The sequence below is a fragment of the Porites lutea genome, chromosome 6, assembly GCF_958299795.1.
Source record: "Porites lutea chromosome 6, jaPorLute2.1, whole genome shotgun sequence".
Classification (NCBI taxonomy): domain Eukaryota; kingdom Metazoa; phylum Cnidaria; class Anthozoa; order Scleractinia; family Poritidae; genus Porites; species Porites lutea.
Window position 1 is genome coordinate 16,022,667 of NC_133206.1, and position 12,273 is coordinate 16,034,939.

The window sequence follows — 12,273 nt, forward strand, 5'->3', positions numbered from 1 at the left end:
ACCAACGGTGTCCCCGCTGAAAGTAAAAAGGACGCTACGGGAACAAAATCTCAACGATATTATAACATATTTATTATTACAAATTTATTGTTACAAAAACACTTGCTATTTTAAAATATAAAACCTATGTAAATCTCATATGCTTATTTTCTATAACAAGTTGCTCAGCAAATGTGCGCTGAGTTAGACTCAAACACGAAAAAAACTGAACAAAATTTCAGACTGAAGTATTAAACTAAAAAAAGGTTTCATTTCATCCAAGATCATGTAGTTTATGAAAGATGATTCTTTCCCATAAATCAAAGTTCTCAAGCTGATGAGGATTCGGAGAGCATTTTAATTAAGAGTCGATTTGATTAAACTCCACGTTTTCGATGCTTTGTTCCTCAACCTCCTCACAAACAAACTCGAAAGCAAACGAAACTGACATTCGAACTCGACGACGCTTTCTGCCTGTTGTAAAGCAAGCAAGTGTGCTGTCGATTAAACTTGTTGTACTTGCTACAACAAATTCAGTTAGTCGGCTTCTCACTGTTCCTGTGTTGGAAATCGTCTCAAATGCCTCTTTTTCACGAATCATTGCCTTAGACTTATGAAACAATATCGTTTCACTGGCTAATACAGCGGGTGCCTCAGTGTGGCGTGTCCTTCGGTTTCTTGGCTTTTTCTTCGATGCTCGAGACTGGGTTTGATTCGTCGGTTGTGCCTCCCTCGACAGGTCCACAATCTGGCATTCATTCTCAGTCACAGAGTTGTCTCCCCCCACTTTGTCATAGTCCTGCAAGAAAGAAAAGTAAGATCGTCAATTAATAGAATGTTTAGTTAATTCATACAGAAAAAGAATGCAACGTTTGTTTTTGGACGAGCCAAACACTGCTACAATCGATCGAAAAGGTTACAAAAGATAGGTATACAATAATTCATAACCTTTTCAGTATTTCACCGAAGGGTTTAAAGGGTACTTTCTGTTTCTATTTTGTGTTGTTTCTTTTATGCATGGAATAAAGTACATAAATTCAGGTCTTCTGCTTTGGTTTTAAATTCCTAATTTTGTGATTGGATGAAAGTCTTGCATCGTTTTCTCAGAGTTAACCAACCATAAGTGAACCTAAAAACATAGGGTATTTTGGAGTTGCCCGTGCAAAGCTTTTGTTTCAAAGCGAGGCCTAAGTGCGAAGCCCTTGATATGAAAATGATTTTTTATTCCCAAGAAAAAAAAACTCATTTTTACAAGAAAGGTTTTGCACTTAGCCTCGTTTTGGACTAGAGAGTTTTTCGAACTCGGAAATGGCCTATCGCGACTTGCTCGATACGTTCTCCAACTCTTGACCGCAGCCGCATTAAGTTGAATTGAGTTCTATGTTTTTTCTTTTTTTTATGCGGACTGTTTATGGCTCTGTCGTGTGATTTCGCTTACCGGTAAAACTCTTTCTTCCGTTTTTTCATTCTCCTCGCCGCTACATTTCCGTGTTCTGTAAATATAAAAGGCGGCTCCTGCTGCTAATCCTAAGCCAAAGAAAGCTGAAAACATATTTATCAACTTCCCCATAATTTTGCTGATCAATCAAATTTGAAACGCACAAGTCTCACTACGAGTACTAGACCTCAACTACTCTTGGAAACGCTTTGCAAAAGTGTTCAATGCTTATTATGACGTCACCTGATTAGAATATGAAAGCGCGCGCTAACTCCCTTGGTCCCAGGAACTTGTGCGCGCTCTCCTGAGAAGTCAGCGGCGTCGATAATGAAATCAATAACAAATTAATGTTGAAGATACAATCTTAGGCCTACTACTAAAATAATTAATGCCTTAAAAAAGTTTACATCCATACATTTTTAGTTCGCAACGCAATTTTCTAAAACTCAAGTTCAAGTCACTCCGAACAAGACATTGTTTACGCAAAATGATATTACAAGGTTGTAGCTTAAGGACAGCCCAATATCCAGTATTTCTCGGCCAGCATCCACGGGACAGGAGATCATATCTTAATCATGTTTTAAACTGACTTGTGCTACAAGCGTTCTCTTACACATTTTGGGTATATCTTCTCGTCAATGAAGAGGGTCGAAACCACAAACCGTTGATTTCCATCACAAAACAACAGATTTAGCCAAGTTTATATTCCCTTTATTTACCTCAATTTAAAAAAAAATAAACGCAAAACCAATGAATTTTAATGCATTCCAAACAAATACTTATTGTCTCGATATGGCCAATTGACTACCGCAGCAAAAAGAGTTTCAGACGAGCGCCCTGATCAAAGATAAATACTCAAATTCATCAATCTACTCATGCAGTCTTTCTCATCTGATTTTCATAGATCTGCTAAAATAAAACGCAAAACAAACACTTGTTCGACTCCTGGCTTTCTTCCTCGGTTAAAGAAATATGACAAACTGATTGGTTTGAATAAGCTTAATGGCCTTGCAACTGTTCTGTTATTGCCACTTTGTGATCAGGCAAGACCATGGTTTCGGTTCTGCACGCGAACCTCGTCAGTTGCCGGGTTGGCTTTCTGCTTAGTTGCTTCTACAAGAGCAACTGTAGTTATTTGTTCTGTGCTGTTATTTGTTCTTCTCTAGTTGTTAATTAAGTCTGTATAGTGAACTGAAAAACGAAGTCAGATTTGAATCTTATCTTGATTTAATAAAGAACGTTATGACAAGAGTGGCAGTAACAAAAATGCGGATTTCTTGCCACTTGCTACCCATTGAATCGACTGGGCGCTACAAGAAGATACCCAGAGTTGAGAGACTTTGCCCCCTTTGTAATAGATCCGAAATTGGTGATGAATTCCACTATTTGTTGAAATGTACTCACTCATCACTTTCTCATATAAGGCCTATCTTCTTGGAGAGCCTATACTCGATAAACAGTAATTTTACGAATATGTCTTGCAAGGCACTATTTTTATATATCATGTCTATGTACGATGAAAACATCATAAATCTTAGTGCCTCTTGTATTGAACATATTCTAAATTGTTGTAAATCTGAACTGTAATTAAACTTTCTTACCATACGAATACGCAGCGTAGAAGTCGTACATAACCAAGTAATTTTTCTTTTATGATTATATTCATTATTATTCATTCAAAATATTTCCCCAATTGTGATTGGCTAAAAGCACACGCATAATTCACCATGACCAGTTAATGATGACCAAATTTGAAAGAAAAATGACGTCAAAAATGCAGCCTTCTACAGGTTAAGGCACTGTTAACCGAGAAGACCTGGGACGGGGTTGAGTTGTTTTGGTTGTGAACTTGAAAAATGGCGCACATTTCACTCGTTTCAAGAGCAAGAACTAAGCGAAAAAATAGCTAAAAACATGGCAAGAACAGCAAGAAGACAACTCAAAGGGCGACATCTGCTATTTGGAGAATATTTGCGGAGCTGAACAACCCTAAACGTGCACTATCGAAGATGAACTTAACATCGATGGATCGATGGAGGTAAGCATGTTTAGCCATGTGTTTAAACTAGGAATTATTTTGAATGAATAATATAACAATTATTGAATTCGGCTTTCGTATCATATGAAGAATTATGGAGATCTCGGAGGGTGTTATCCGCCTCGGCCTACGGCCTCGACGGATAACACCCTCCTCGATCTCCATATAATTGTTCATAAGATACTCAGCCTCATTCATTAATTGTTAATTAGATAGTTGTTGTTACTTTCTTTCTTACTTACTGCATGCGATTTTCACAAACACGCGAATTCTAAAATTCCAAAGCCGCCTTCACAATTGCGTTTTTCGCTGCTGTCAATCATAATTACAGTCACAAGCAACAGTGAAGCAATGAACCTTGAAACACAGAAACACAAAATATGGATCGAAATCCACCAATCACAGATCACAAACCTTGACCTTTTGAACCTGTTTGAGCAAAGTTCTGTTTCCTAAGAGGTCCGTTAAGATGATTGACGGCAGCGAAAAACGCAAACGTCAGTTGGTTTTTGAACTTCAGAGTTCGCGTGTTTATGAAAAGCGCAGTAACTTTTATTTTACTTTGTTTCATTTGTCATTGTATTGACTGTTCTGGTACTGAGATCTTCATGTGGAAGATAAAGTCAATAAAGTTGTTACATGTAAGTTGTTAAATTATTTTTGTTCTGTAAATTGATTATGTCGAACGTGGATAGCGGCTGGCGCGTTTTTGACAGATGTTGACAGATCTTCATGGGAGAGCCAATCAGAGTTTTGCGTTGTGAGAGCAACGCATAAGTTGACCTATCAGGTCTATCAGATTACAAGAAAATAACAGAACTTCCCGAGAAAGTTAGCTGTCAATAATAATTACAAGAAACGAAATCAACATGAATCGCTAATTACAACCCACGGACGTGACCTTTTGAAGCCGCTGAAGAAAGCCCCTGTTTCCCTAGAGGTCCATGACAAAGGCGAAAAATGTAAACGTTAGTGTATATTTTTTGACTTGAGGTCACATATTGTTGCAAAGTGCAGCAGTGGTATCGAAGACGTTGGTAGTATATGCCAAAATTACAGCTTGTGTCAAACAATCATGTCTCCTGGGTGTTTATATACATAAAGTTTCCAATACTTGATAATCATAATATTGCCTTTTCCTATGCATATCCATTAAATAGTGATTAAAAAAAATTACTTCATAGGGGTAACACAGTTTCTGGTAAATCAGTAGATTTGATTGTGTCCCTCCCTAAAGGATAAGAATTTCCAGCTGGCCGGAGGCAAACCAGTTGGCTACTTTATACTCGGGATAACTGAGAACAAATTCAGCTAGCAGTTAGGGCGGGGATTGGACTCGGAGCCTCTGGATTACAATTCCAGCGCGCTAACCACTCGGCCACCCTGCCTCCCAGTGATTTATCCGGTGAATAGCGCTATCTAACATGTGAAAACTTAGGCCACATTTAAGATAAATTAATAAATTTATAAGTAAGTTATACGTAAGTTTGCAAAAATATATATGGTAAATAACCAGTTAAGTTGTTATTGTTTTATACAAAAATGTTAATTTTTAATATTTGTACTCACTCTTACTCCAAGGACACTGCGTTCACCAATGCAATCAAATTGTAAAGCAGTCTAATATACCACTTAAATGTACAGGTGTTGATCATGTGCTGGTGCTAATAAACTAATAAATTCTAAAAGTGATGACCCTCCGAAGGTAACAATACCAGACCCCTCAAACTGCTGAAAATCAAGACTACTGTAACGCAAGCTATGCTAATTCTGTCCTGAAATACCTTGCTACCTTAGGATTCGAAATTAACGCCTCATGAAGTTAACGCGAACTTAAAAAATTCGCGTTAATTTCTGTAAACGTTAATTTTCCGCGACCTTAATTTCCCTTATTTGGCCCCCTAATTTTCGACGCACTTCAGGCGTTTTTGACACCCAAGAAAGAGGGGTATTTTTAATATCAGGGTGGCGATCCGCCATTAACAGGGAAACTGTATATAGAGCCCTCGAAGTGGCCAGATTTTTTCGCTTTTACTCCTTCGTACGGAGGGAAAGAACCACAAAGAAAGTTTCCATTTCGGATTATACCGCGTTTAAACGTTTTTCCTGTTGTCTCAACTATTTGTTTCTTTGTGATCGCCGCGTTAATTTCCTTCAATTTCCTTTTTCGTGTTAATTTCCTTTTTTCGAAAGTCGTTTTCCATTAAATTCGCTTGAATTTATATCGCGGTAATTTCTAATACCTTAACTTAATGGAGCGTTAATTTCCTAAAATAAGGTTATCTTGTCCTCCCTTCTACTATTTATTTGGCATTTCATTCATGATCATGTGATGTTACCCTCATCATCTCTCTTGCGTACATACTTGTTGAGAACCAATCAGAAGAATATTGAAGACAATAGTAAAGTTGCCACCTTCATGCATTCTCACGTGTTCGTTGCGTTTGGTTCTTTCCTTCTTATCATATATAAGGACCCGTTTCTCGAAAGTCCCGATAATTAACGGGCCCGTAAAGCTGCTGTTGTTTACATGCAAGATAAAAGTTTCAATAGTTTTGCATCTAACAAACTGATAAAACTATCAGTTAATGAAACAAAATGGAGTAGTTCGGTAGCCAGGACCCGCGCTCTTATTCTTTATAGGGGTGATGAATGGTCCATGAAAATTTTTAACTGCTCGCAAAATTTTACTTTTGCTCGATTTGCTCGCAAAATTTAAACGAGTGCTCACTTGCTCGTGCTCCCCAAATTTTTGCAGTTGCTCGCATGCTCGCTTTCTTGTCAGTATTGCTCGAAATTTTGTAAATCCTTCATGTTTGGGTTAAAGTAAATGTAATCCTGTATGGTGCTTAATTCCTATAAATATGGCTATCAAGTTCAGTGTATATGCACGCGATAAATGACAACGATAAATAACACTTGGCTAATCTAGCTATATATGGTTACAAAGAGAAGATATTGTTACCTGAAGAGGCTGTTCTGACACGAGGATCTTGTTTCTATATAAGAAGTGCTCGCTGCTCGCGAGTTGTACTCTCTAAACTGCTCGCCGTGTGCTCGCAAAGCAAATTTTTTATCTCTGCTCTTGCTCGCAAAAAAATCGCAGTGCTCGCATGCTCGCGAATGCTCGCAAAGACCATTCGTCACCCCTCTTTATATTTCGATTTGAATATTTGATTTCGGGCCCGAAAAAGTTACCGGGACTAAATATTCATGAATTTTCGTGTCAGTACTATTATTCTTTTCATTTATTTATTTTACAATTAATGTTCGTAGTATTTTCAATACTGCCATATCAGATTAATATCACATAACAAATAAATGGTGGTATTTCCGTATTTCCGTGTCACAGCCGCTCTTTGACCTTCAATAGGTAACCTCAGTGTTTTATGTTCCATTTCGTGATTTAGACCCATCAATATTTATTTGCAAAAAAATATTTTTTTATATATTTAGGAGGCATTTAAGGACATTTACTCAATTAGACAAAGTCGTGTTTAGATATCGCGGTTGTTTCTTTTTAAAATTCCTTAGTTAATTTAATTTAGTTGTTTCGTAGCAATACCATCTCTCTAAAACTGTTGTTGTGTAACTTTTCAAAGGGGAGGGCGGTTTAACAATGCAATGGAGGGGCCTTGTACTGTTTGAGAGACACTACAGCAAGTGTGGAAAGATGTTACTAAATGACGTAATGGAGTTTCTGCAGAGGAATTACCCCTCAAAAACGGAATATTCCTTTTAATTTCGGTTTGACTTTCAAGGTCCCACGTTATTGTTTTCCTTGTTCAGTTTACTTTTCGTTTGTGTAATTTTGTTATTCTGACGCACTCGCTTGCTATCACGGAATTTCGGGCAAGCAAAGCAGGACAGCACTGCTTTGCGATACTTAGGCAGTCTCCAAGCATACACAAAAGGATTCATCGCGGAATTTAGGAAAATAAACCTAGAAAATATTATCTCCAGCATTCTAAATGTCAGAGATCGTGCACAAGATTGGCACAAATGTAGCACATGTAACGCAATAAACTCAGGTAAAAATGTCATGTAAATTAATGCAAGTATTATCAAGATTGTCAGTGCCATCCGTCTTTCTCGATCCAAAACTACTTTGCTTCTCATCTCCTTTGTGATTCCAGCCTCCTTCAATTCTCGTTTTCGTTCCCCAAAAGCTTGGAACACTTTAATGTACATAACTGTTACCACTATAATAGGAAGTGAAGCGTGGGAGTGTGCGTAAACAAGCTCTAATATTTTGCGGGGGATCTTTATCATTGGAATAAAACAAACGGATAAAGAAACTGTCCACATTACGAGGATGAACAGCTTGACTCTTCCCCTTGTTACGGTAGATTTGTATTTTAAGGGATGCATCACCACAACGTAGCGATCGTATGATAAAGCGATGATTGTCCCACTGCATACGAGCAATGTTAGAGCAAGAACCAAACGAACAACAGGATCGAGTTTATCAGGAACTGGGCGATCCTGGTAACGATACACATCCTTCAAAGCTACGAGATTCCCAGCTATTGATCCCACCATTAAATCAGACACGCATAAACTAGTGATCAGCAATGATGGGGGAGTTTGTAGTAGGCGGCGAGTGTCTCTAAATATTGTCAACAGCAATGCAGCATTTCCAACAGTAGTAACTGCAGAGAGAAGAAAACCAACAACTGCAAGAGTCATGAAGAAAGCCGGGTCCTTCACAAATACGGAATTTGGTGATAGTTCAAAATAAGTACCAGGATCTGCCATCATCGAATTGTCGGTCGACAAAGTGCTATTCCTTGGTGGAGATAGCGTCTGTTCCATACCTAGCTGTATTTTATAGTTACTGATCTTTTTCTGCTTTGTCGTGATTTGTAAAGGAAAATATTAAGGCCAAGTGAGAATACAAAGTGTGTTGATCAGATTATATTATCGCATACCACACAGTCTGGTCCGTGTTGATTAGAAAAGCGATCCAAAGAACAAGTACTGGCATGGCCCCATCAGTATTCTCTGTAACAAATGAAGCTTATTTTAGACTTCTGAACAGGGTTGTCTAAACAAGCACATGCACAGAGGGCTTAACTCAGTTTAATGGACAGCAAACAATCACTGTCACTCTTATGACGACTTTTTCACAGTGACGTCCAACCTCGTTCCCAGAGAACCCTGGCAACGAGGTTGAGTGACGTCATCAAATTGTAAAATCAAAAAGCGAGGTTTTACGAATTCTTATTTACACAAGGTTGAAGATAAATAGAAAATAAGTCTTTCTACCAGATTCCAGCCCCGAAGCATGTTTCGACATAATAACACTTATTTTTTCTTTCTTTATACTGACGATTGTGAAGTATTCAGATCTTAATCGCATTGCAAAACGAAAGGATAAGTTACAGATTACGAATCTATAAGGATAATGAAGAAGGACTGTTGTATCTTTAAGGCAAATAATAGATAATTATAAGAAGATTGAAAACAAAAAATATTTCTAGTTTGCTGTACTGCAGATTGACCTTGCCTCCGCCTGCCATTATACCTCGCCGGTTGGCTGACAAAACGCATTTTTCTTTGGCGCTGTCTTTTAGAGTAAAACACTTCGACCTCACCGCTCGTGATAAGAGGAAATTCATGAAGCAGAAACCTTCTTTTTTATTTCATGTTCTGAGCAAGAAATTTAATGTAAAGGTAATTCAGGGAGGAGGCTAGGATAGGCTGGGACGGGGTATCTTAAAAAATGCTACTATTCTATTCAGAAAACTCTAAGCACATAAACTGATGCAACAGCTTAGGGTCATCTGCTACATGGGTCCAAGTGACACACCGTGTTTTTCAAGTTGACCAGGATCCAACCCGGAACCTTCTTTTACAATATCTTTTGTGGTCAGTACGTTACTCTTTACGCTGTGTCAAAGAAATATTTTACTGAATCAGAGAAAGCTCTTCAAATCAAAGCAGGACAAAACAGCGCGTCCGTAAATCGGCGCTTTTCCCTTTATTTTATTTTTTTTTTTTCAAACCTCTGCTTTTTTTGTGTCGAAATCGGCATTCAGGTAGGCTTGTTTTGAGGAAAATAAAACTGTTTTTTCCTCCAAGCTTTTTTTCCACTCTAAGTGGCCCAATCTAACTGCGAAACGCCAAGAACTTGGGCCTGCTATTCTTCGGCACAGAAAACCCCGTTGCAAAAATGGGAATGTGGAATACATCAGGTCAAAATGGCGTGAAATCATAGAAGTGGTTCAATATTGCAGATGATATTGGCCAAATCTCGTTTAAAAGTTTGTAAACACTTCAAAACACCTGGACAGAGGTAGAGGCCGCTAACGCCATTATCACATCGATAAATGACCAAAATCTACCAAAACCCTAAGATGAATCCTTTTTCCGATTCCAGTTTTAAAACCTATGAATCTTGGGTGCCCCTAGCTGTTATTTTCTGATAAGAGCAGCTCGTGTAACACTGGTTTTTGAAAGCCAAGACAGCAAATAATCTATAATGTTTACTATCAGTCAAAGATCACAATCCCGCGTGACTGTCTACACAAGCGAACAGTAAATTCCTTAGTTGTCAACGCAGATCAGATGTGAGCCGACTAATCCGAGGAGAGATCAAGGGGTAAGTTTGTAGCACTATAGAACAAACCATAGTCAAAAACACTGGCCAGGAACAACATAATGCTAAACTGTACAACCACGCATGAATTACTGCATGTTATTGGTCATCGCGTATGTACTGTGAAATTGTCTTACATGTCCTAATTCGCCCAAATGTATCTTGTAGGTGACATGACCCAAGTTTACTCAATGCACAGTCTGACATGAAAACTTAGCCAAGTCTTTGCTTTTTGACCTCCAAATTTCAACGCTTTACCGTCAAAAAAATGTTGGTCTTTACTGTCCAAAGTAGAAAAGAAAAAATTATTTTGCGCGGAAGTTTGGCTGTCTGAACGAAAGATAAGTTCTTCCGCGATAATTTTCCTCCGATGGCGTTCCTGTGTATAAGCACAAGCTAAAATGAATAGAGGATTAATCTTAGGACCTTTCTTTAAAACATATTCTAGATAACACTTTTTAGCACTGCTTTCGGCCGTCAAGAAAACGTAAATGAGCCCTATTCATCTGCAAGAATTCCTGACTAATAAACCCCGTTCAATATTAAAATAGCACTGACTACTAGCATGGATAGTTGGCCGCTTACATAAACAAACCTTTTTGAATAACAGAATGGTTTTTAAAAGAAGCAACAAAACAATCTGCTTAGTGGTATAATTTGTTGTTATCACGGATGGATTTACATTCTCTCTTCATCGATGCTTTCATTAATTTAAATTGATTACTATAACTGTTGTATTGCTAGTGTCTTTATTTTAATTAGAAGATAACAGTGGCTCATTTCTCTTGAAGATGATCAATGGATTAGCTATTTTCTTTAATTAATGTATAACTAATTAACAGTTGCGGCATATTACAGGGGCACCCAAAGTCAATTTTTGGAAAATATTTGTTCGGAACACGATTTGAGATGTAGAATTTTCGGAACATTTGCAGTAGAATTTCTTGCTTGCCTGCCTCTCCTAGGATCTTCGAACATCTTAAAATCGTATAATTGCCCATTTGTAACGGATTTTTACCCTAAAAAGGTCACCTAGAACAGTTTTCGGGAGCCTTTTTTCTGGCTGAATTTTTCGAAAAGGTAAGTTTTGATCCCTGTAATTTTCGGACCACTAGACTTTCATCTAGGAAATCCAAACAGATGAAAAATTTTTAGGAGATAAAAATATGCCTATATCTACCGTTTAAATTTTAAAATACGTTTAACAATGCTATGTTTAAGTGGTTTTGAACTATATTCTGGTTGGGTGCCCCTGATATTAAAATCACTCACCGCCGAAAGGATCTCTGGATCTAAAAAATCCGTTCTTACGTCAGAAAATAGCCGCGACGGTTTCTGATCCTAACTACACTGTAATTCACAAACGTTGAAACTAAATATTTCAAAATACATTCTCCTCTTTTATTTTGGTGCTCCCTCGTCGAACAGCTCTATCAGCCATCAAGTACGTATCTCACGTAGGACTGCATGTACATTGCCCCGAACTGTAACAGCCTCACCGGCTCGGAGACCCGGTGTAAACTTATTTGACGGGATATGAGTTGATTCCGAAAAGCTAAATGTGAGATCTTTAAGACGTTATAAACTTAGTCTAAGAAGATTCCGCTCATGAATATTCTGTCCCGATTACTGAACTCCTACGGGGTTCCCTGGGATGGTAAAGATTTTGGTCATAGAGCTAGCAACTATTTTTAAATACAAAAATGGCTTTCATGATAGTCTGTTAAGCGAGCGAGCTAAGTCGCTACGTCAACAATATTCTTTTCCCTATTGCCCTCTTTCTCTTTCTTCCTAGTAACTTCTGTAACCTCTTGTAGATCGTCCACCCTAAGTGCATGCTATGCGAGGTCCTGCAATTCACGAACAGTTGTCTAATAAGGCTGCATTTCAGTTTTTGCTCGCTCACAGTATCCACTGCAAGTAGGATGAATACAATCTATGCGGAATGTCATTATCAGATTCAAAGCAGAGTTAAAGAGTCACTTGATTCTAATGATAATTTCCGCACAGATTGAAGAACCATGAGTCATTGGCAACAACAGTCCTATTCAGGAGCTCATTTACCCAGACAAGTCAGACAATTCGAGCCAGAACAAATATCAGTAGTTTGCGATATAAAGTACAGCTTTTTCGTTGTTCCCTCCATATAAAAACTTTTTCTAGAAAGACGAACCCCGATCGTCGAGGCCTTTTTCGAACTGCTCCATTCGTAGCAGT

The 12,273-nt window shown here is 38.1% G+C and overlaps 1 protein-coding gene across 1 annotated transcript; it reads right to left on the reverse strand.

The window, feature by feature from the left end:
- Positions 1 to 7,196: 7,196 nt before the first annotated feature.
- LOC140941030 (adrenocorticotropic hormone receptor-like) lies at positions 7,197 to 8,565 on the reverse strand. The gene has a single exon (XM_073389979.1). The coding sequence runs from the start codon at positions 8,268 to 8,270 to the stop codon at positions 7,212 to 7,214; it is 1,059 nt and encodes a 352-aa protein (XP_073246080.1). The 5' UTR covers positions 8,271 to 8,565; the 3' UTR covers positions 7,197 to 7,211.
- Between the last annotated feature and the right edge of the window lie 3,708 nt (positions 8,566 to 12,273).

Bases quoted from the DNA above. Each gene is read 5' to 3' on its own strand.
- LOC140941030 (XM_073389979.1), bottom strand. From the start codon at position 8,270: ATGGAACAGACGCTATCTCCACCAAGGAATAGCACTTTGTCGACCGAC.